This window comes from Daktulosphaira vitifoliae, unplaced genomic scaffold (assembly GCF_025091365.1).
Source record: "Daktulosphaira vitifoliae isolate Bord-2020 unplaced genomic scaffold, ASM2509136v1 Scaffold_3, whole genome shotgun sequence".
Taxonomy (NCBI): domain Eukaryota; kingdom Metazoa; phylum Arthropoda; class Insecta; order Hemiptera; family Phylloxeridae; genus Daktulosphaira; species Daktulosphaira vitifoliae.
Window position 1 is genome coordinate 17,005,684 of NW_026099574.1, and position 21,312 is coordinate 17,026,995.

The following is a 21,312-nucleotide window of genomic DNA, read 5'->3' on the forward strand; positions in this document are numbered from 1 at the left end:
CAATATAAGAAAATTTAGGTTATTGTTGTTAAATTGTGTTGATAATGAAATTATTTTATTAATTCACAGTGAACATATAATATGACATAATACATATCAGAAACTTGAAATCTCATCAATGAGTTACATTTGTTGATTTTAGTTACGAAGTGTTAAGAAGTCATTTAATATACGTATGAGTAGAGGAAGAAGATAAGAAAAATAATTTGTTTTGTACATGGTTCATTTTTCAACATATTTTATTATTATCGGCATATTTTGGTAGTGTTGATAATATTGATGAACTTTGTTCTTATTTATATAGTCAATCTCAGCTGTATCTGACTATATACTATTGCTTAAAAATGCATTGACTATGAGAAACCAGTTTTCTATAGCCTTTGATAAGTAAGTAGATATTAAGAAGATTAGATTTTCGAATTCATATACGGGAAAATGATACATCATTTTAGTATAATCATAACATGCTAGTGAAATAAATAATTATTATTAGTTGTAAGCATGATTCTTTCATTTTTTTGTCAGAAAAATCGTTTTAATGTGAGCAAAAAATTCGAATTAAACAACAATAACATGGCAATTTATAGTCCAAATGAACTTTCCTCGTTTGAAAAGTCCCTTGTTGATGACCAAAAAAAATGTCATGAAAATGATGAAGTACCACTTGGCAAAATTAAGGTTTGATTTAACATTTTAAGTTTATAACTCGTTATTCTTATAATAATTTTTATAAATTTTAATAATCTTTAAAAATTGATAAAATTGTGTGTGTGTATTAATTATTAATCAATGTAAAAATTATATTAGATTGAAACAAATAATCGATTTTGGAGTGTTGGTTCCAAACTAGTAGTATGTAGAAAGTTTATTTCTGATAAACAAGCCAAATGTGAAGATGTAAACAGAGTAGCATTTTATGATAAATTGAAACGTTTAGCTAATTGTGAGAAATCAACTGGAACTTATGAACTTAATCGACAGGTATAAAAATACATACATTCATTCATATACATATATATTAAACAAAAATGATCTTGACTGATATATAATTTAAAATTATTTTTAGTTAAGTCATGAAGAAGAATTGTGGCAGAGTGAGTTGAAAGATTTAATATGGTTAGAGTTACGTGCTAGAATAACTGATAGAAGTATTACTAGTCAAGACAAATATCTTTGTGAAGAAAGAAAAAAAATTGTTGACTTACTTGATGAAATTATTAATTTTAGGTAGCGAATGGTTTTATAATATCCTGTACTATATGAAATAAATAACAAATATTATTTTTTTATATTGTAGTTATAGATTTAATCAGATGTCTCCTTACGATTCTTCTACAACCGAAGCTAATATAAACAATTTAGGTATGATGATTTATATTATGTTATCATTAATTTTTTTATTTTTGAAGTTTAAACTATTAAGTTATATATTCTGATAAAATATAGTTAATACAGTTTGTTAAGGTATTTTATTAAAAAAATATATTTTATTTTATTAGTTTTTGAGTTAAACAATTCTTTATTATTAAAAATAAATTGTATTCATTAAAACTTAAAATAAACACATCTATTTCTTGATAAATAATTATTTCAAATTAATGTATTAATGCTTCTAATTATTATTATGTAATGACATAAAAAAAAATTATACTATTTATTTTATATATTATATATATATTTATATAAATGTGTTATTACAAAATTATGTAAGGTTATAATTTTAATTTGTCTTTAAATATATTAAAATAAAAATAAATTCCTAATCCTATAAATTACGGATAACTTATAAATAAAAAATTCTGTATAAATGGTATATCTAAAATAGTAATACAACAATTTAACACCTTTAATCATCTCTAAAAAGTCTATTCATCAAAGTCTATCTTTAATTGTGTTCATTTTTCATTGACTTTATAGATCACTTGGATTTTAATAGTTATGAAAAGTATTAAAATATAATGAAAATACTTTTACATTCTCAAAACTTTTACTATAAAACTCTAAATAAAAAAAAACAGAGTTCATAGAAACTTTAAATTAAAAATTAGTAATCTATACAAAATATTTAAGTTAATTTTTTTTTAGATGAAGAAACAGTCCAATGTTGGAATCGATGTGGTTGCTTAAAACTGTTCTGTTGTCGTTGTATTGAACAACAAAACTCGGCATTACGTAAAGTAGAGCATCTTATGGAACGTTTAGAATATGCTGAATCATTATTTCCGTCTAGTAGAGCATTTGCAGCTCAATATCCTCTTTATAAGAGTTCGGAATTTACTAATCGTGTTGAGGTAGTGTAATCAAATTATTTATTATTCTATAGTTTTTGAATTTGAATTTTTAACTGTAATATATTATATTTTAGGCAATGTGTGTTTGGTATAATATAACAAAAAGGCAACGATTAATGTTGTTAATTCTTGGCAGACATTTAATGAAAGAAGTAGAAGATTTAGAACCATCATCATGTGTAAATAGTAATAATTCTCCAAGGTAGTATTATGTTATAACAGAAATTAAAAAAAAATTCAATTAGTAAATTTTTTTTATTAATTTTATTTATAGTACATCTAATGACAGTGGAAAAGGTTCTTTGACACCATCACCTGGAACCAGTGTGTCAGGTAACTGTAGGATATTTATCATTAATTAAATGTCATAATCATTTTTCTTGTTTAGATAAACCTGAGTTTAAATTTAAACAATCCAGTGCTAATTATCGTGAACCTATATCATATAAAGATCTTGATTTATATAATACACAACCTATAGCCATTTTGAGGCAACATTTCTTTCCTCAATCTATGGTTCCTTACTCCAACACTGGTGATGCATCATTAACTTATAGGTATTTTGCTAATGCCTCTAACAAAAATTAACTTAAAAAATATTAATATTAATATCAATAATGTCTAGTAGAGATTAAATTTTACAAATTACTTTTCATAAAGATAATATACAGGTCAATTGATTAACTATAATTCACAAAATAACTTTTAAAAATGTAAAATATAATACAATTTTTTCTTTCAGAAGTTAATAATATCTTATGTTCTATAATTTTCAAAAAAATTAGTCCTATCTCTCCTTTTCAGTTATAATTGTATAAATTTTTGTTTTGTTAATGGACATATATGTTAAATTAGCTTAAAAAAATGATCTAACTATGAAAATACTTCTATACTAAGGCGAGTGGAGGGGAATAAGACCATTTTATTTTTAAATTATAAATAGTAGGACACTATTAACTTCTCTCAAGAATAATTTATATTCTGTTTTACTCTTTTAATGTAATTGAGTGAGTCATAATTTAATAATCACCTGTATTCAGTATTTAAGTAAAATTAAGATTTAGAACTTTTATTAAGCACTCATACTTCAAAATTTAAAAATATTAACATAAAATAAATTTTATTTGATTATTAAAATTCTAATATTTGATTAACAATAACGATATAATAACAAATTAAAAATATGTCAAATAAAAAAATTGATCTTTTTTTTTTTAAAAATAGTATAATTATAGTTTTGTTAATTGCTATTGCAAGCATGTAGTCAGGACTTAGTTCTTCCTGTTTATTGTAGGTGAAAATTACTCATTTAAAAGAATCTTTTAGAATTATCATCCTCTATAATCTTTTCCAACCAACAGTTTCTTTTTTGAAAAAGAAAGGAAGACAAAAATTCTGACTATGTGCTTTTAATATTGGGTAATGGCAGATTTTGCTGGAAAAATTAATGTGTTGGGTGATCAATTATTTTAAGAGCTTTGTGAGATGATTTATTATTTTTAATTATGTACTTTAGATTATTTATAAAATATTCTTTTTCTTAATTGATAAACATGATTAAAATTAGGTCAATTAGCCCATCTTGTTAATATCTATATAAATATATATTAGTTGTCAGAAGGGAATTTAGGCTGTATTTCTTTAGCACTAATAATAATTTTAAACATTTACTTATAAAAAAACGTTAAAATATTAATAATTTAAGTAGTCTTTATGTTACCAAATGGCCAATAAATATTGACTTTTCTATATATTATTTAATTGTTCAATGTAAATTTAATGTATATCATGTTAGTTATATGCTATATTATGATTTTTGTAATGATAAAAATATACATTTATTTAATTATGATTTTTCTTCAAAATGGTTTATATTTTGTGTAAAAAAAAAGAGTAATTGCATTTAAACATTTTTTTTTTTTACAATGAAAATTTTCATTTTAAATAGAGAAATAAGTAAATTTATAATTTTTATTATTATTAATGTTTATTATTAGTTTATTTATGTTAGTATAAAAATATTTTTAATTTTTGAAATGAATTTAATAATTTATTTATTTAGACAGTTTATAACTGGAGTATTAAAAACTAAAGGATTAAGAAAAGCATTGAAATTTCTTGATGAACTCTATAAGAATGTTTTACGCAAAGCACATTTGACATTAAAAGATCAAACTGCTCTGGTAGTTACTTTATTAATTTATAAATAAAATTTTTTTAATTAATAATTATTAACTCTATACTATCCATTAACTCTACTATACAGGAAGATGATGTTAGAGAAGAATCTGTGACCAATGATGAAGAACTATTACGCTACAGTTATTGGTGTAAAGAATCAAAAGCTTTAAATTTGCCATCATATAGAGCAGCTTTTATTTTTCTATCACGTATTCCATTAGATTTAATACATACATATCTTAGAATGAGATTAGATACAAGGCCTGAAAAACCTTCAATAATGAGTATAAGACAAGTAAATTACTAAGGTTTAATTTACATAGTTTATATATTCTAATATATTAGAAAATTTACTTATTTGTACATTTTCAGTTGACATGTGAGTTGAAGGAGGGCTTATTATTAGCTGTTGTTCATCGAAGACGCTTTGTTCGTCATATACAGTCGACTTTGTGGTCTGATAAAGACAAAGATATGAAAATATTTGAAGAACGTATTTTACATTTTGATAAATGTTCCAAAAATGTTTTAGAAGTGTATTTAAGGTATATGGAAGAGTGGGTAGTTATGATGGAGCACTGTAGAGCACAAAAAAATATATTAGAAGAAGAATGGAATGATTTAAAAATTATAGTACCTCATATTCCTGATTCTAGAACTTTGGTTACAAAAACTTTTTGGTAAGATTCATATATTTTTTTTCATGTTATTATTTATTTATTTGTTGTATTTAAAGAGCTTATAAATATATTTAAAAAAAATTTTCAAGAATTTTTTATAAAAATCGTATTTTTTTTTATTAACTTTGATGTCTGTTTTAACCATGAAAACTAAATAAAGTCCGAAAATTTTTTTTTTCATAATAAAGTATATTACATTAGCTTTAATTTAATATATATATAAAATGTCAGTATTTTCTGGAACACTTTCATAAGTTAAGTTGAAAAAGTAATTTTTTTGTGAAAAAGTTGTCATTTTGAATTCCCCCTGTGGGCAGGTAAAGGGTTAGATTTAAAAAAAAATTGTTTCTATTTATTTATTTTCCAAAAGTTATGACAGTTTTAAGTAAAAAAATTTAAAAAATGTCGAAAATTACCGATTTTTAAATTAATAAATTTTTTGGAGGTTTCTCCTATTTACGCAGAATGAGGGAAATTTTTTTCAATTTTGAGGGTAATGCATTCGACTAGATACAATTTGTGATATTTTGAAATTATTTTAAGAAATATTTATAACATTTTTGGCGACATATTGAGTCACACCGCACGCCACACCATCATCAGTCAATATTTTTAAAATATAATCGATAGGGGCAGCACTAGGTGAAAAAAAATCTACAAAAGTGGTCTAAAATATATCTTAAAAGAATGCATTTTACTTACTCTGTATTAAATTTAGAGCTTCAATACCTATTATAAAATTGAAAGAGGACAATATTTCAAAAACAATCTCATATCCATTTTGGGATTAACCTAATATTAAGCTTAATAATTGAATATGAAAATGTACTATTTTATTAAACTTCAATCAATTTTAACTCTTTACTAATACAATATATCCAAAAACGAATATGAGATCATCTCTAAAATATTGTTCTCTTTCATTTTTATAATGGGTGTTATTGCTCTAAATGCAGTACTTAGTATGTAAAATGCATTTTAAGAAGACATGTTTTTACTCTCTAAAATTGGCTGTATAACATCCTCTTAAGTTATTCTAAATACGTTATTAGCCTGTATATATTTGTATTAGTAGGCTAGAATACATAGTTTGTGATTTAATCATCTAAATATCTATGTTATATTTCTACGCTACTGTATATTCCAATAACAAATCTGTACAAACTTGTGTCCTATTAAAATGGCTCAAAAAAATTTATATATGTACTCTCTAGCTATAACCTCTTTTGTAAGATATTTTCATAGAGAAAACACCAAAATCTATACAACACTATCAAATAAATATTATCATGTAAATTACTTTTTTTATTTTAAATTTAAAAAACTTGACATAATTCTTTTTATTTTTAGTCAGATTGCTAAAAAGATGCTAGAAACAACTGCTGAAAATTTCAAAAATAATATATTAGGTTATTCCAAAATGTTAATTAATGTCGATCTGTCTCATGCCAAGTAAATATTTATTCTAAAAAAAATTTTGTTTTTTTTTCAATATATATTTTTTAATTTACAGACAAAATGTATTACTGGTATGTCGAGAATTACAAAGTATATTGGGGTTATATCGTGAAAAGGCTTTACTAGTAATGTCTCTTATAAAAACCATCTGTAAAGATCTTATTGAACACTTTAAAAAAAATAAGAAGAATGAAAGTGATGTGATGAAGAATGCTTTACCACCTATTTGGGTTACAATGAAACCTTTAAAAGTAAATAGTATTATTTATCTATTGTGTAATGACCGATTTATACAATACTATTGAAAGCTTATAAGTTTAAAAATATTCTAATAGTTAATATTATTTAATAAACTATTTTAATAGTTGCCACAATTAAAGATTATTTCATGAATACCTTTTTATTACTTTTAATTATTGATATAATATTAAAATTTACAATAAGGAAAAAGTATTTGAAACTTGTCAACGCATTACTGAAATGATTATGTCTGTGGAAAAAGCATTTAATACTTGTCACAATGATATTGATGATTTAACTCTTGCCCCTCGAATACGAGATGTGTTACAGCAAATGTACAAATTTGCTTTTGAGGTATAATAATTTAATAAAGTGTTTATATTAAATATATATTGTGTTTAATTATAAAAATATCTTTATATTTTTAATAAGTATCATAAAGAAGCAAATAGAATAGCTTGTGGACCATTCAAAGATCAAATGGCTTTTTATAATGTATCTATTTCAAAACTTTGGATAAATTTTGTTCATGAACGTTGTGAACGGGGCCGAGGCTTAAAACCAAAGTGGGCAAACACTGGTTTGGAATTTTTGTTAAATGTATGTGAACCTCAAAATATAGCTGGACTCAGTGATGAAGATTTTAAGGTAATATTTTTCATTGACACTCATTGATATCATACCATTAACTCAATAAATATTATTCACTGAAAATCTCTATAACAAACAATTTATATTTTAGGATTTTAAAAACCTTATTGAAGATTGTGTTATGTATATAATTGGGGATAATGATGATAACTCAGGATATCTTAGTTCCAATGTATTTAAAAAGAAACGTCAATCTACAGTTATAGAAGGAAAAAATAAAATAATGAAGACTGAAAAATTTTCCAAAGTTGGAGGTTGTTTTTATTTTTTTTTTTATTATCAAATCATTATTTTTAATTTTCAAGTCTTATTACTTTTTAGATATTGATAGAAGTGTTCGTGTCATGGATGCTGTCAATAAACTTGATCATAAACTTGAAGAAAGATTAAGATCACAAGAATTAATTGGGCATGTACGTACAACTGAGTATAACATTGAGCGTATAGATTATCTTCGCCCTCGTCCTGTTAACTTTAGTTGGCAGAGAGGTATAAAAATAGGTCAGGGTCGTTTTGGTAAAGTATATACTGCTGTGAATAATGAAACTGGTGAACTAATGGCAATGAAAGAAATCCAGTTGCAACCATTTGATCATAAAGCAATTAGAAGTGTAGCTGTAGAGCTAAAAATTTTTGAAGGTATTGTTCATGAAAATCTTGTAAGATATTATGGTGTTGAAATTCATAGGGTAAGTTTTTTAAATTGTTTAATTAAAGTTTGTTTTTATATAAAAAAATTTTAATTTTAAAAATTGTAGGAAGAAATGGTCATTTTTATGGAACTGTGTGCTGAAGGTACGTTAGAAAATTTAGTTGCTGCTACTGAAAATGGTTTACCAGAAGGCCTGATTCGTAGATTCACAAAGCAATTAATTAGTGGAGTTGATATTTTACATCAGCATGCAATAGTTCACAGAGATATTAAAAGTATTTTTTTTAATTTTCAATAAATATTTTTGGTTGAGTATTTTTTAAAATTAAAATTATTACTTTAGGTGCAAATATATTTTTAACTTCTGAAGGTAATTGCTTAAAATTAGGTGACTTTGGTTCAGCAGTAAAAATGAATGCACTTACTACAGTTCCTGGAGAACTTAAAGGTTTTGTTGGAACACAAGGTAAATAATTTAAATATAAGTAGAAAGAATAAAAGTTAAAATAAAATAAAAAAATCATTACATTTTAGCTTATATGGCACCTGAAGTATTTATGAAATCAAATACTGATGGACATGGTAGAGCAGCAGATATTTGGTCAGTTGGTTGTGTTGTAATAGAAATGGCTTCAGGAAAAGTAAGTTGTACATAAGTGTTTACTGTGATCATAAAATAGACACCGTTTTAAGCAATTTTTTTTTCAAGATAATTGCATGTGTATGATTTATAGAGAATCAATTTTGCCATTTAGAACTATATAGTAATTATGCATTATGTTTAAGTAATGTGAATATCATTAATGTAGTTTTACTGTGTAAAATTATGAACTAAATGACTTTATAATAATTGTTAGGAGGACAATTAATAACTCAATATATTAAGGAGTTTATTCACTTTAACTAATGCATTGAAGCAGAGTCAGAACTAGAAATAGAGGGACTAATGCAAATAATTTTTATCTATAAAAATGTAATTAAATTATAAAGTACAGCCCTTTTTTAGTAGGAAAACTTCTATTCTGCTTTTCATATGTGCTTGTTAGACCCTTTTAAGCAACTAATAAATAATTTAAATCTTTATTTAATATTTAAATTAAGTTTAAAATTATAATTTTTTTAGAGACCTTGGTTTGAATATGATTCAAACTATCAAATCATGTTTAAAGTAGGAATGGGATTTTCACCAACAACACCAGAAGCATTGTGTAATGAAGGTCAACAGTTTGTAGATCTATGTCTAAAGCATGATCCAAATTTAAGAGCTACTACTTCTGATCTTTTAGATCACAATTTTATAAAAGTAAATTATATTTAAATATTTAATGTGTACTAGTCATTACTCAAAAATTGTATTGCAGGTTTTGCCTGAAGACTGTGTTTCATGTAGAATTTCTTCAATAACAATGCTAGAAGAAAGTTTAAAACTAGGATTAAAACGATAGTATCTGAACGTAAATATTTTTTTTATATTAGAGTCATATTTTTACATGTATACAATTTTAATGATTTTATGATTTCTGTAAAAAATAAAAAATTATATATATGTACTCTAGTTAAATGTTCATCACTTGTGTAGTCTGTAAAAATTATTGATATTTGAAGAAAATATTATTTTTGAGTTTTTGATTCAGTAATTTTTACAGTACTTTTTTTACTGACATAAAAATGCTATATTTATATTTTTATTTTGTTGAAGATAACTCTAATATATATATATATAATAATTTAATAAAGTGTTNTGCATATTTAATAACTCGGTCATAATGTTCTACATATCTCTTTGTTTTATTGACAATGAGACTTTCTTTATAGTAAATTATCCATCAATATTAACAAGAGTTGTATTAAAATATGTGCATTTTTAATATTTCACTATATGATTTCTGTTAACCCAATAATATGAGAATAATAGTTTTGCAATTATGTATTATTAATTACCAATTATAAAATTTTAGTTTTTATAAAATTTATTATTTATAAAATATAATTGTATTAAATTTTAAAACTCATATGATGTTAAAAGTAAAAATTTTTAATAATTAACAATATTATCTTCATTTTATCAAAATAATTGTATAGTTGATTAACAATGAAACAAATTGTAGTTTAAATTGATGTTTTCTAAGATTGATACATTTATTTTAGGTTACAATGAAATTGTATACCTATGATTTTCTTAGTTAAGGAATATTATATTTTATTTGTATGTAATTATTATGTTATATCTAAATTATTGATTGTTTATTACTCATTAAATATAAAATATTACAAAATATTGATAGTAATTTTGAAACGTAAAGTGAATTGTATTGGACAATCACCCTTATATGAACAATGAGTTCATAACATCCATTGAATAAAAAAACGGTAGCACAGTTGGGTTGTGGAGCAGTATGGATGTAGCATAATTAGGACAAATATAGATGATATTTATCACTATCATGAGAAATGCTTCGATGCAAATCCGTTGATCGTGTTTAGTAGAAAATAGGTCGTTGATACAAATTATTTTTTTGAACTTTTAGTACATAAAATAAACTTTATTTTAACATATATTTAAAAGAGGCAGTATTCCCGGAACATTTTCAAAAGTTAAGTTTATGAACTTTGAAGAAGCAAAATAATCAAAATAAGTATAAATTTGTATTTAATGCAAGTTAGAATCATGTTGCTATTTTGAATCCTCTCTTGTGGGCAGATTAAGTGTTAGATTTTCAAAAAAATAATTTCAAATAAAAGGGAAATATCTAAGATTTTAATATAATAAACAAATTATGTTCATTCGTTAATTTTTCAAAAAGTTATAGCAATTTTAAGAAAAAAAAAGAAAAAATTATCAAAATTTACTGATTTAAAAAATTGTAACTTTTGGGGGGATTTTCATCATTTACGGGGAACGAGGGAAATTTTTTTTAATTTTTGAGGGCAATGTCTTTAACTAGATACGATTTGTGATCTTTTGACGTATCATTGAAAGAAATCGGTCAAATGAGAGCTGAGAAAAAGTTGCAACAGACACAAAAAAAAAAAAAAAAAGTAAAATTAATTATTTACTCAGCTTCGCATCGAAGCTAAAATAATATGGTCACAAGAAATATAGGAGTACAACTGAAGTCGGCAATATAGGAACGCTTAGCAGTCAATTACACTATGTATTTATTTTCGTTTATTATTTTGTACTTTATGTAATAAACATTATTAATAATAAAGTGTCGGTAATATAATTAATTTGGGTAAAGTTCAATTGATATATTCAATCATGGAAATTGAAGCGTTAGGTATGGTATAGATAACGTAAGTAGTCGTGGCTAACTATGCAAAAAAAATCGTAGGTATATTACGTGGAAACAAAGATAGTGAGATTGTTATTGTTGAAAAATTATGATTTTTTGGGTTTAACTTAATTAGTTTTCAATACAATAAATAACTAAATATTTAGGCGATGATTATGATTATTAACCAACAGTGACGGGGCGTGCTAACAACTAAAAACGGGTAAGTGCAGCAGCTTATTCATAACGTGTAGTGTCTAACAGACGTATATAATTCCCGCGTTGTGTGCTATCAGTCGCAACGTGTTCGGTGTGTAGTATACAAGTACTCTGTTGGTTTTGTGGTGTTAGTCGTTTATCAAGTCGTATTCATACGATTTAAGCGATTTTTTTTTGTAAAATCGTGTTACTTATAATTTTTGTTGTTAATAAATATTTTTTTTTGTTGTATTCGATACTGCAAACATATGGCGAATTTCCACCACAAATACCGCCGTTTTATTGTTATATTCAATGGATATTATAATGGATATTCGATATCCGGTCGTTAAAATTTTAAATCTCCATTTAAAAGTTGAATTGCACTGAATACATTTTTCGAGTTCTTAATTTGACAAGGTAAGTTCGAAATTAATGTTTTAATGATAAAGTAAGTGCATATTGTCAGTGTGCTGTATAACAACATTTTAAACGATAATTTAAACTTCAACGTGTCTACTGATTTCACTTATCAACGAAAAAATAATTATCTACATATATTGTTTAGTTTATTTCATCCATCATTTAGATTGACTGGATTTTTAGTTTCTTTAAACGTTAGCAAGGGCGCATACCATCAAATGAATATCTATGTATTTTATTTCAGACCGTTGATAAAGTAACACCGTGCTATAGTATAAACACAAATATGTACTTTATAGTTAATTAACAATGTTGATTCGTTTTTCAAAATTTTTTAGTTATTTTTGATTTAAATATTTAAAAATATTTTATGAAAAATTTTTAGATAAAATTAATTTTCAAAAAAAAAAATGTGTTATGTATTTAAATGTTTTTATATTTATAATGATATTTATTAACAGATTTTTTTTTACCTTACTATGAATAGCATTAGATTTCATCCAAATTTATAATTAGTTTATAATTTATGAATTATTTTATTCTTACATTGGATGTATAAATAATTAATTTAGTAGTTTTATACTTCCGTTCTACTTTACTATTTGTAAAGTTTCCAAAACAATATAGTATCTTTTTTTTACACATTAACTAGCTTTTATAGTATACATTGTAATTATATGTTTTTTAGTATAAGACAAAATGCTAACATTTAATTTGGCGCCAGTAAATATATGTTTTGGGAGTGCGTTAGAAATGGACATTCAAAAATTAGTAGCTAGCAAGGCTAGACGAAATCTGTTAAAGATAGATATAGTAACAACATCATTGCTTTGAGGTCGCTTGAATTATCTTATCATTTATCTCTCTTTTTGCTAGTTCATTATTTTTTTTGTACAGATGCATATTTTTATAAAATATCTATTTAGTTAAATTTTAGCTTAATTTACAAGATAGTAATTTTTATTCTCGATTACTGTATTATTTAAATTTTAAATGATCAGTTGATGTAACTGTAATATTGATTTGTAAACCAATATTTTAAAAACATAATCAGGGTTTGAAACTATTACCAAAAAAAAAAAAAAAGGATAATCGGTCTTGGTGAAAATCGAATTTTACTTAAAATTGGTAACCGGTATAAGGTTACCGGTTTTGTAAAAAGCTGTTGTCAATTACCGTTTTTTTTTTAAATATGGAAAAAAAGAAAATCAATGTTAACCGCTCAAAACCTGTTATGATTTTATTATAGTAAAAATAATAAAGTAAAATTTTAAAGTATTTATTTTTACACAAAAAGTTTTTTCAGGGAGGCTATGCATAAGATGATTTTTTACTACACCCCTCTTCGAGTGTATCTTTAACTATTTTTTTCATAAGGGGTTGACACAAATTTACTACTGTTGTAGTAACATTTAATGGTACAGTTAGGCTTTTGTTCTGAGAAGTTATACATAAGTAAATTTTTTCTTTAAGAAAAAAAAATGATCTCTACTTTGTAATTATTTTTGATCCGAGGAAATTTATTACCCCTCTAATAATCTCTGCTTTTATTTACTATGGATACTTAATATTTAATAATAACACGGATGTAAAAATACATTTTCAATTCTAACTAAACTTTATTAAAATGAATTCTTCATTTTTGTATTTAACCGATTAATTTAAAGAGGTTATCTGTTATTGTTAAAAACCCGATTCTCTAATATATTAAATATTGTATACCGATTAATAATTAAAAAAAATATTCGATTACTAGTAATAGATTACCATAATTTTTTTTAAGACAAAAAAATATGGTAACTACTTTTTAATAATTAAGAAGTAGTTACCATATTCTTTTGTAATTCTTTTAAAACCCTTTTTTATAATTATTATAAAAAAGGGTTTTAACCAGTACTTGGGAAAAGTAACTGGTAAGACACCGGTAACCGGCGTGGATCCCCTGATTATAATCAAATATTTAAGCGTTATAAGAAAATGATAAAATAACATCTTGTTGTTTAGTATCTGTCTTTAAAATTTGTCTAAGGTATTCCTATATTCCAATTGTATATACATATTAGTCTCAGCATAAATCTTCTACAATTAGTGTTCATATGGGTTAAGTTTATTTATTTTCTATAATTAAAAAGTATCGAACGTATGTGTGAACATAATACAATTTTATTAATTTGATATGTAAATGCAAATTATTTTATCAAAGACCCTAAAGTTATAACTGCTCTTTATCAAATATTATTTTAGAACGTGTTAAAGTTATGAAAGATTTAAGTATTATTTTTGATTTCTACCTTAACTTTGTTTACTATACTAATTTGTTAGTAAACAAATTTATAAATAATTTACGATACTTTAAAAATATCTATTAATTTTACCGAACTTCACTGGCTAAACATTTTTCTATTAATGCGTCCTAATTTATAGTTTGCTCAATCATTTGGAATAAAAATATATCAAAAAGAAATTATATAATCTGAAAAATTCAAAATAAATGTTTGAATTTTCTTTTTTTTATGTTTAATATTATACGTTAAACTAGATAAAATATATCTAATTCCTTAAAATCTTTATTGGAAAATTCAATTGATTTCCTTAAAATATTTATTTTATTTTATTTGCCTTCTTTCACATAAAACTATGAAATTCACTTTCTCTCTAATTTCCTCATGAATGCAAAAAATACAATTTTTTTTAAATTAAAATAACAATATTGAAAAAAAAAATTAATTAAAATAAACCCTAAAAAATAGAATTGATAATTTTAAATAAATGAAATTAATCGAATACCACAAAAAGTGCTAGAAAAATCAGCAGATACATGTATTTTGAAAACAATGTTTTCATCATTGGCGTCAGAAAGATCTGTTTAACATTTTTTTTATCTAAATACGTGTATCTGTTAATTTTTTCAAGCGTTTTTTATAGTATTGGTTTAATTCTATTAATTTTTTATAAAATAACAATAGTTAACATTATTATATTTTAATATAATTTTATGTTATAATGAGTCATAATTGGAATATTTTCCAATTTTTACTTATATTTTTGTAATTGTTTAACGGTTAAGCGTTAATAAATTAATTAGTACTTAGGTCTGTTTATAATAAATAGATAATATTATTAATTGTGAGTTTGAATCAAAGGAAAAAAATATAAAAATCTAGTTTCATTAATTAGTCAAAATAATTAAATCTGATTTAAAACTTACATAAATCATTTTATTATATTAACATTTAGAAAATTTTACAAAAGAACAAATTATGTTTAAAATATTTATGGTATGATAAAAATTTGTATAGATTTTTATTTAACTTCTAATGAAATTTAATGAAAACAATTTTTTTTACAATGTATTATTGTAAATTATTTATACACTTACATCATAAAACCCAGTTTGGTGACAGGTCCATTCTTATCTAGGTCTCATTGGTCTATTAATTATAATTTTTTTTTGGGTTGCAATTCTCGTGAATTAATCAAAAAAATCTTTCAAATTTAAGTTTTAATAGAAATATGTATATACCTTTCTAAATACTATAGCAAAATAAATAAGTTTTCTAGGAAATATTTTTTAGAATAATAAAAAAAAAAGCGAAACAAACTCTTGACAAACTGGAATTTATTCAACAGTTTTTTTTTAAATGTATGTATGTTTTTAACCTGAGTATAGTTTTTCAATAATGTTCGTTTTAAAGAGGTAAATCAATATTTTTAGTTTCCAAGTAAAATTAAAATTTTTACAGAATTGTATTAATATGCCATTTTTACATTTGTATAATCTTATTAGTGATAATTGATCCGTTGCTTATTTCAGATAGCTGCATATTATAAAATGACAAATATTGGACGAATTCGAACTGTGGTGCTGGGAAGTTCACGGGTTGGAAAATCTGGTAAGTTTTTCTTTAATTATTATGAATTAATTTTATTTCAATTATTTATATAAGTTATATTTTTTAACTTTGATATTTTTAACTATTTTACTAAATGATTACTACTTATGTAACATTTTTAAAATATTGGTTGAGAACATTTAGTTAAATAGTTTTATTAAATGATTAAATTTTTAATGAAATGTAACGTAACAAAAAGAAGTTACTCTGTTGAGTGTATGAAATATTACTATGAATTAAAACAATACGTCTTGATAATATGAACTGTATATTATAAATTCATGTTTAAAGAATATTAAAATGTACCTATAACATTAACCAAAACCGTTATTAGATTGTTACATTAAAATTTCCTAAGTAATTATTCAAGTAAGTATTTTATTGAGATTACAAGAAACAAATTTACTATTATCTATCAGATGACTTAAGAATTTATGGCCAGTGTAAAAATATTGGAATTTGGGAAGTTCAAGCATATTTTTTAAATGTGTGGAATTAAAAAATTTATATGTATGATTTAGCCATATTCTTTATTACAATTTTGAACGTTTGTTCGTTAACCTAACTACGATGATGTAAACAATATTAACGCTCCGTCATGACGGAGTGTTGTATATTTTGTACGGGAAATGAGATTGGATTTTTTCTTATCAAACTTTAAGAAACAGTGAACTAGGTCAAATTTAGTTCAATTCAATTTTTAAACTTTTCGTTACAAGTATGTATGTATATAAGTTGTTTACGGCAGTTGACCTAATCACTAATAGTTGTTGTATCCCTATTCAGTATTTGACGTAAAATTAAAAAAAAATTATTTAACTTTATTAAATTATTTAACTTTATCGTTGTTATTACAAAAACAAAGTTTTATTATTGTTTATATCGGCATTATTTTATACGCAATATCACATCATATTTTTTTTTATATAATAAAGGAATACTTAGACGATATGTTGTGGTTCTTGTTTAACTTTTATTTAACGTAATACAAAGATATTGACCCAAGTATGTGAAGACCTACTAAAAAACATAGACATTGTCTATCTATAAAAATTGACAAATTGACTTTCAACTTTTGAGTTTTATTGAAGTATTTTTTGATATTTTTGCGAAGTCGGTTATATTTAAAAAAAAAAATGTATAGGTATATCCCGAGACATATTACAAGTATATATTTGTACAAGTTAACTCGACATGACGATGTTAGAAAATATTTATATCATGCAGGTCTCCGATTGCCTTATTTGTATGCAGTAACTCCCACATAATGTCTTAGTGTTTAATATTCAGTTCTTTATATCAGAAAACATGAAAACAATATTATTTCATTGAATGGTGATAAACAATTAAAAAAAAAATCAATTTCTTAATGTTTAACATTCAGTTTTTTAGACTAGAAAGTATGAAAACAATATTATTTGACTATATGATGATAAACAACGGTAACATTTTCAATTACACTTTCCTGGAAATATTTTCTTAGTATACTGGCGAATGATTTTTCACTAGTCTCTCGTTTGAGAATTATTTGGATTTAGAATTTTTGTGTATAGAACTCCATAGTATAATAATTTTTTTTCTAAATTAGTTTGAAAAATCGTACTACCCTAAGTTAACATTTAAATTAAAGTAGTACAATTTTACGACACCTATGTCTATGATATAGGTGTTTTTAACAAACACTTGGTGTTTATTAAAGTGTGATACTATTTCTATATAAAATCAATAAGAAATTTTACATCTTTTAAAAAATGTTACACAGGATGAACAGGATATTTTTTTTACAAAACTTGATTGATAAACATAATATTAAAATGAAAATGTCAACAAGCAGTCAAAATGACAAAGCTGTAAACTTTGAAATACTGTGTGATGTTAGGAGATATGTATTTAAAAATTTGTCAAATTACTTTTTTATTATTATATTTTTTATCTGATAAACGTATTAAAATACTGGTTCGGTTATAAGTTTAATGGATTAACTCCTTACGATCGGTGGGACGACATACAAGTTTTAGCTTACCTGTTGATACAAAACTAAAAATACAAAATCATATTGTATCGTTTCTGGTTTCAGAAAGTCAATTTTTAGAAAATCCAGTTAACTATTTAAAACCAGAGTTAAATACTAAAAGAATGCATGAGTTAATTAAAATTTAATACTCAAATACAAAAGCTAGTTACAGCTAATATTTAAACTATTTTAAGGGAAATTTTAACTTAAGATTAGACGACCACAGGTGAATTTTTATACTAAATGTGAAGAGCTTGAAGTTAGGGTTAAATCGGACTGCTGTAGGACAGTTAATCATTAATAAAACAAAAAGTAACAAATTTTATAGTGCACTTAAATATGAAGTAACTGATTCTAAAAGTAAATTAAATAATAATGATTAAATTACTTCATAATTTAATACTGTGTAATATATGTATGTTTATTTAAATAAATGTATAATAAATTTATAGAAACACTAACGATTTTAATAATATTTTTATTCGCTAATTATTTTTAATACATTATTATTTAATCGAAATTGTGATGATGGAATTGAATAAATAATTTTATAAAGATCAAAATAGTTTTTTGTTTTTCCTAAAAACTTTTTAAAAAGTTACATAAGTTCCTTTTAACAAATTCCCATTCGCAGTTTCACTTCATTATTCGAATTTAGTAATTTTATTAATGAAGTTATTATGACATTTTAAGAAGATAATGTACAAATATAATATAGTAATAGTAGCTTGAACTAGAATCTTGAACTTTAATATCTTTTTCATACAATAAATCACTAGGATTAAGTTGCTTTTTTATGTTTGTTTTTTACTTTTATTTTCAACGCACATAATATTTAAACTGCAGTAACGCACTGCTCTTCTGTAGTGCTATTAATTTATCACTGTTTATCTTGTAAACCGGTTACTTACAATACAGTTACCATATTATACTAGCTACTGACTTATATCTACATTTTTAATTTTCGACAACTTTTAAAAGATAGACGAATCATTTTATAAGCTGTCATGAATCAATTTAATATTGTGAAGTTGTTTGTGAAGACGTTAATAGTATTCGTGATAATATTAAAAACAATACACATGAATATTAAACAAGCAGTAGTGCTTCATGACAAAACATTGTTCGCTTATGTCAATTGTTAGTATAAGAGGTTCAACCAGAAATAAAATAAATTAGCATTTGTAAAGTATAGGGAAGATTTGATTTTTGATTGTATTACAAAGACAATGAAGTGTTGCTTCAGATTGAATCGAGTTTAGTCTATATAATAAGTTTAAAACTATCTTTCGTCTTTTTGTTTTTTTAAGTTAACTGTTTGAATTAAATAAAGGATTGTAAAGAATATTGCTAAATAATTTTTTACTTGTTGCTTGCTTTATAACACGTGTTTAAAGATAAGTTATTGATTTTCTATTAATTCGTTTGCTTAAAGTTTAAATGCAACCCAAAAATAAAATTATCAATTTTTAATTTATACTTAATGAATATTTACCTCCTACATCAGTTTGTATTTAATCGTGTATTAAAAATATCAAATCATTGGTCTGTAAATTAAAGTTGTATGTATAATATTATTATTTTGTTAAAACGTGCTCAATCCTATATGAAACAACGGAGAAGAATGGCGATGAGATATATTGCACACATTAATACGTATGCTTAAAAATGTTTGTTTCTGTTGTAATACACACATGTGTCGGTAACAATATATTTTGATAGTTTGCGGTAAATGATGTAAACAAAAGTGGCAAATTGGTTATTAAATTTTTCAAATAGTTTTTTATTCGGAAAAAAACGTATGAGTGATGGTATTACTTTTTTTGTCAGAATTAGGCTAGTTACTCTTCTATATCAATTGTTTTTTTAATAAATAATAAATATTAATTTTTAAACAATGTCATGAACTTAAATATAACATACGACTTCAAATGTAATTTTATTATACGAGTATTAAAATTTACTATTGAATATTTTTTTAATGAGACCTTCAATGGTGCAAAGATAAATATATTGATAATAAGAATATGTATTTGATTTGTTACTCTTAAGAATAGTGATATTCTTAATAATAATATATATATTAGAGTGGGCGTTAAAATATTTTATAGACTAGTTCTTATAGTTTAAAAGAATCACGCAAAAATTTTCCTTGTTATAAACTACACTAATGCCGATTAAAAAATAAATGTAAATTGTTGAGAGTATTTTTCTTTGAATATTTATTGATCACTAATTTGATTTTATAATTAATGATATTATTTAAGAGTGGATATACATTATCTATATTAAGTTATAATCTGTGTTATAGATGATTTGTTGATTAATAACATAATCTGTCCGTAACACAAATAGTTTGATTTCTTACATTAAGAGTAACATATAAATGCATATTTTTATAAACGGCACTTAACGTGTCTTGTAATTTTTTATTTTTAGAAAACCTTCCCTTATGAATACAAGCGGCGCTGCTGTAATGTAATTGGTACCTATATTGCAGTATACTATTACCATATACATTGAGTACTTAACTTGGCAATTTAGGATCGTGTCTGCCACTTCAATGAAAAATGCCGTTTACAACCAACATTGTAGTCAATGCAATAAATATGAACTAAAATATATGTATGTTGTTGTATGGTTGTTTCATTATTTTTTTTTACTTAAAATTTCACTAATAAAATAAGTTATACTTTATTTTATTAATTATAAACAAATTGTATATTTTATAGTCATTCATTAATATTTTGTAATGTAATATATGCAAAATGAAATCTGGTTAAAAAATACAACTAAGCTTAAATCAATTTTTTAAAAGTTGGATCAAGTAAATAATGGACAATGTCAACTGTTTTCGTTGTTATAAATTTTGTATTTTAATCAAAAATATAAACAGAATTCTAGTTACAATTCAATGATATAATTAAACATAATTTAAATAGTTTTACTTTAAAATGAGTACTAACTCATGATCTTCTTGTGAATTGCACGTGGTTGTTAAACAGTTGTATAAATCAATATTATAGTTGAAAATAAAAAACCCAACCCAGCACAGGGGGGTCGCGGCACAGTTGTGACGTGGTATAGTTGGATCAAGTATAATGTTATCTGACAGTGATTAAAATCACTATCAAAAATAAACGCTTCGATGCAAATCTTTAGATAGTGTTTAATTTAAAAAAAATTGGTGTTTTATTCCAAAAGCTACTTGATCTGCTGGTTCCTTAATATCTCGATTAAGATAAAGTATGTCGAATGAAAAAGGGTTTATTAAAAAATATTATTTCTCATAAAAAAATTGTGTGGATCCATAAACTTTTCAATAAGTTATAGCATTATAAAGTTAAATATAATAT

At 23.9% G+C, this 21,312-nt stretch overlaps 2 protein-coding genes across 3 annotated transcripts in view; both read left to right on the top strand.

The window, feature by feature from the left end:
• Positions 1–9,842, top strand: LOC126902567 (mitogen-activated protein kinase kinase kinase 4). 2 transcript variants are annotated; one of them, XM_050679964.1, is made up of 23 exons: positions 1–387; positions 526–678; positions 808–981; positions 1,067–1,227; positions 1,298–1,362; positions 2,086–2,291; positions 2,366–2,493; positions 2,566–2,624; positions 2,680–2,848; positions 4,354–4,474; positions 4,558–4,767; positions 4,845–5,152; positions 6,503–6,604; positions 6,666–6,861; positions 7,055–7,204; positions 7,283–7,498; positions 7,593–7,755; positions 7,823–8,190; positions 8,260–8,428; positions 8,497–8,619; positions 8,688–8,794; positions 9,277–9,456; positions 9,515–9,842. In XM_050679964.1, the coding sequence occupies exons 2-23, from the start codon at positions 574–576 to the stop codon at positions 9,596–9,598; spliced, it is 3,564 nt and encodes a 1,187-aa protein (XP_050535921.1). In that variant the 5' UTR covers positions 1–387; positions 526–573; the 3' UTR covers positions 9,599–9,842. The 2 variants fall into 2 exon arrangements, with proteins under 2 accessions (XP_050535921.1, XP_050535920.1); XM_050679963.1 differs by lacking the exon at positions 1–387 and having other exon boundaries at positions 403–678.
• Positions 9,843–11,706: 1,864 nt separating this feature from the next.
• The window catches only part of LOC126902572 (ras-related and estrogen-regulated growth inhibitor-like), a 51,755-nt gene continuing 42,149 nt past the window's right edge, over positions 11,707–21,312 (top strand). The window contains exons 1-2 of the mRNA XM_050679968.1: positions 11,707–12,046; positions 15,864–15,942. Of these exons, the coding sequence (XP_050535925.1) occupies positions 15,882–15,942 (61 nt within the window). The 5' untranslated portion in view covers positions 11,707–12,046; positions 15,864–15,881. The remainder of the gene's footprint in view (positions 12,047–15,863; positions 15,943–21,312) is intronic.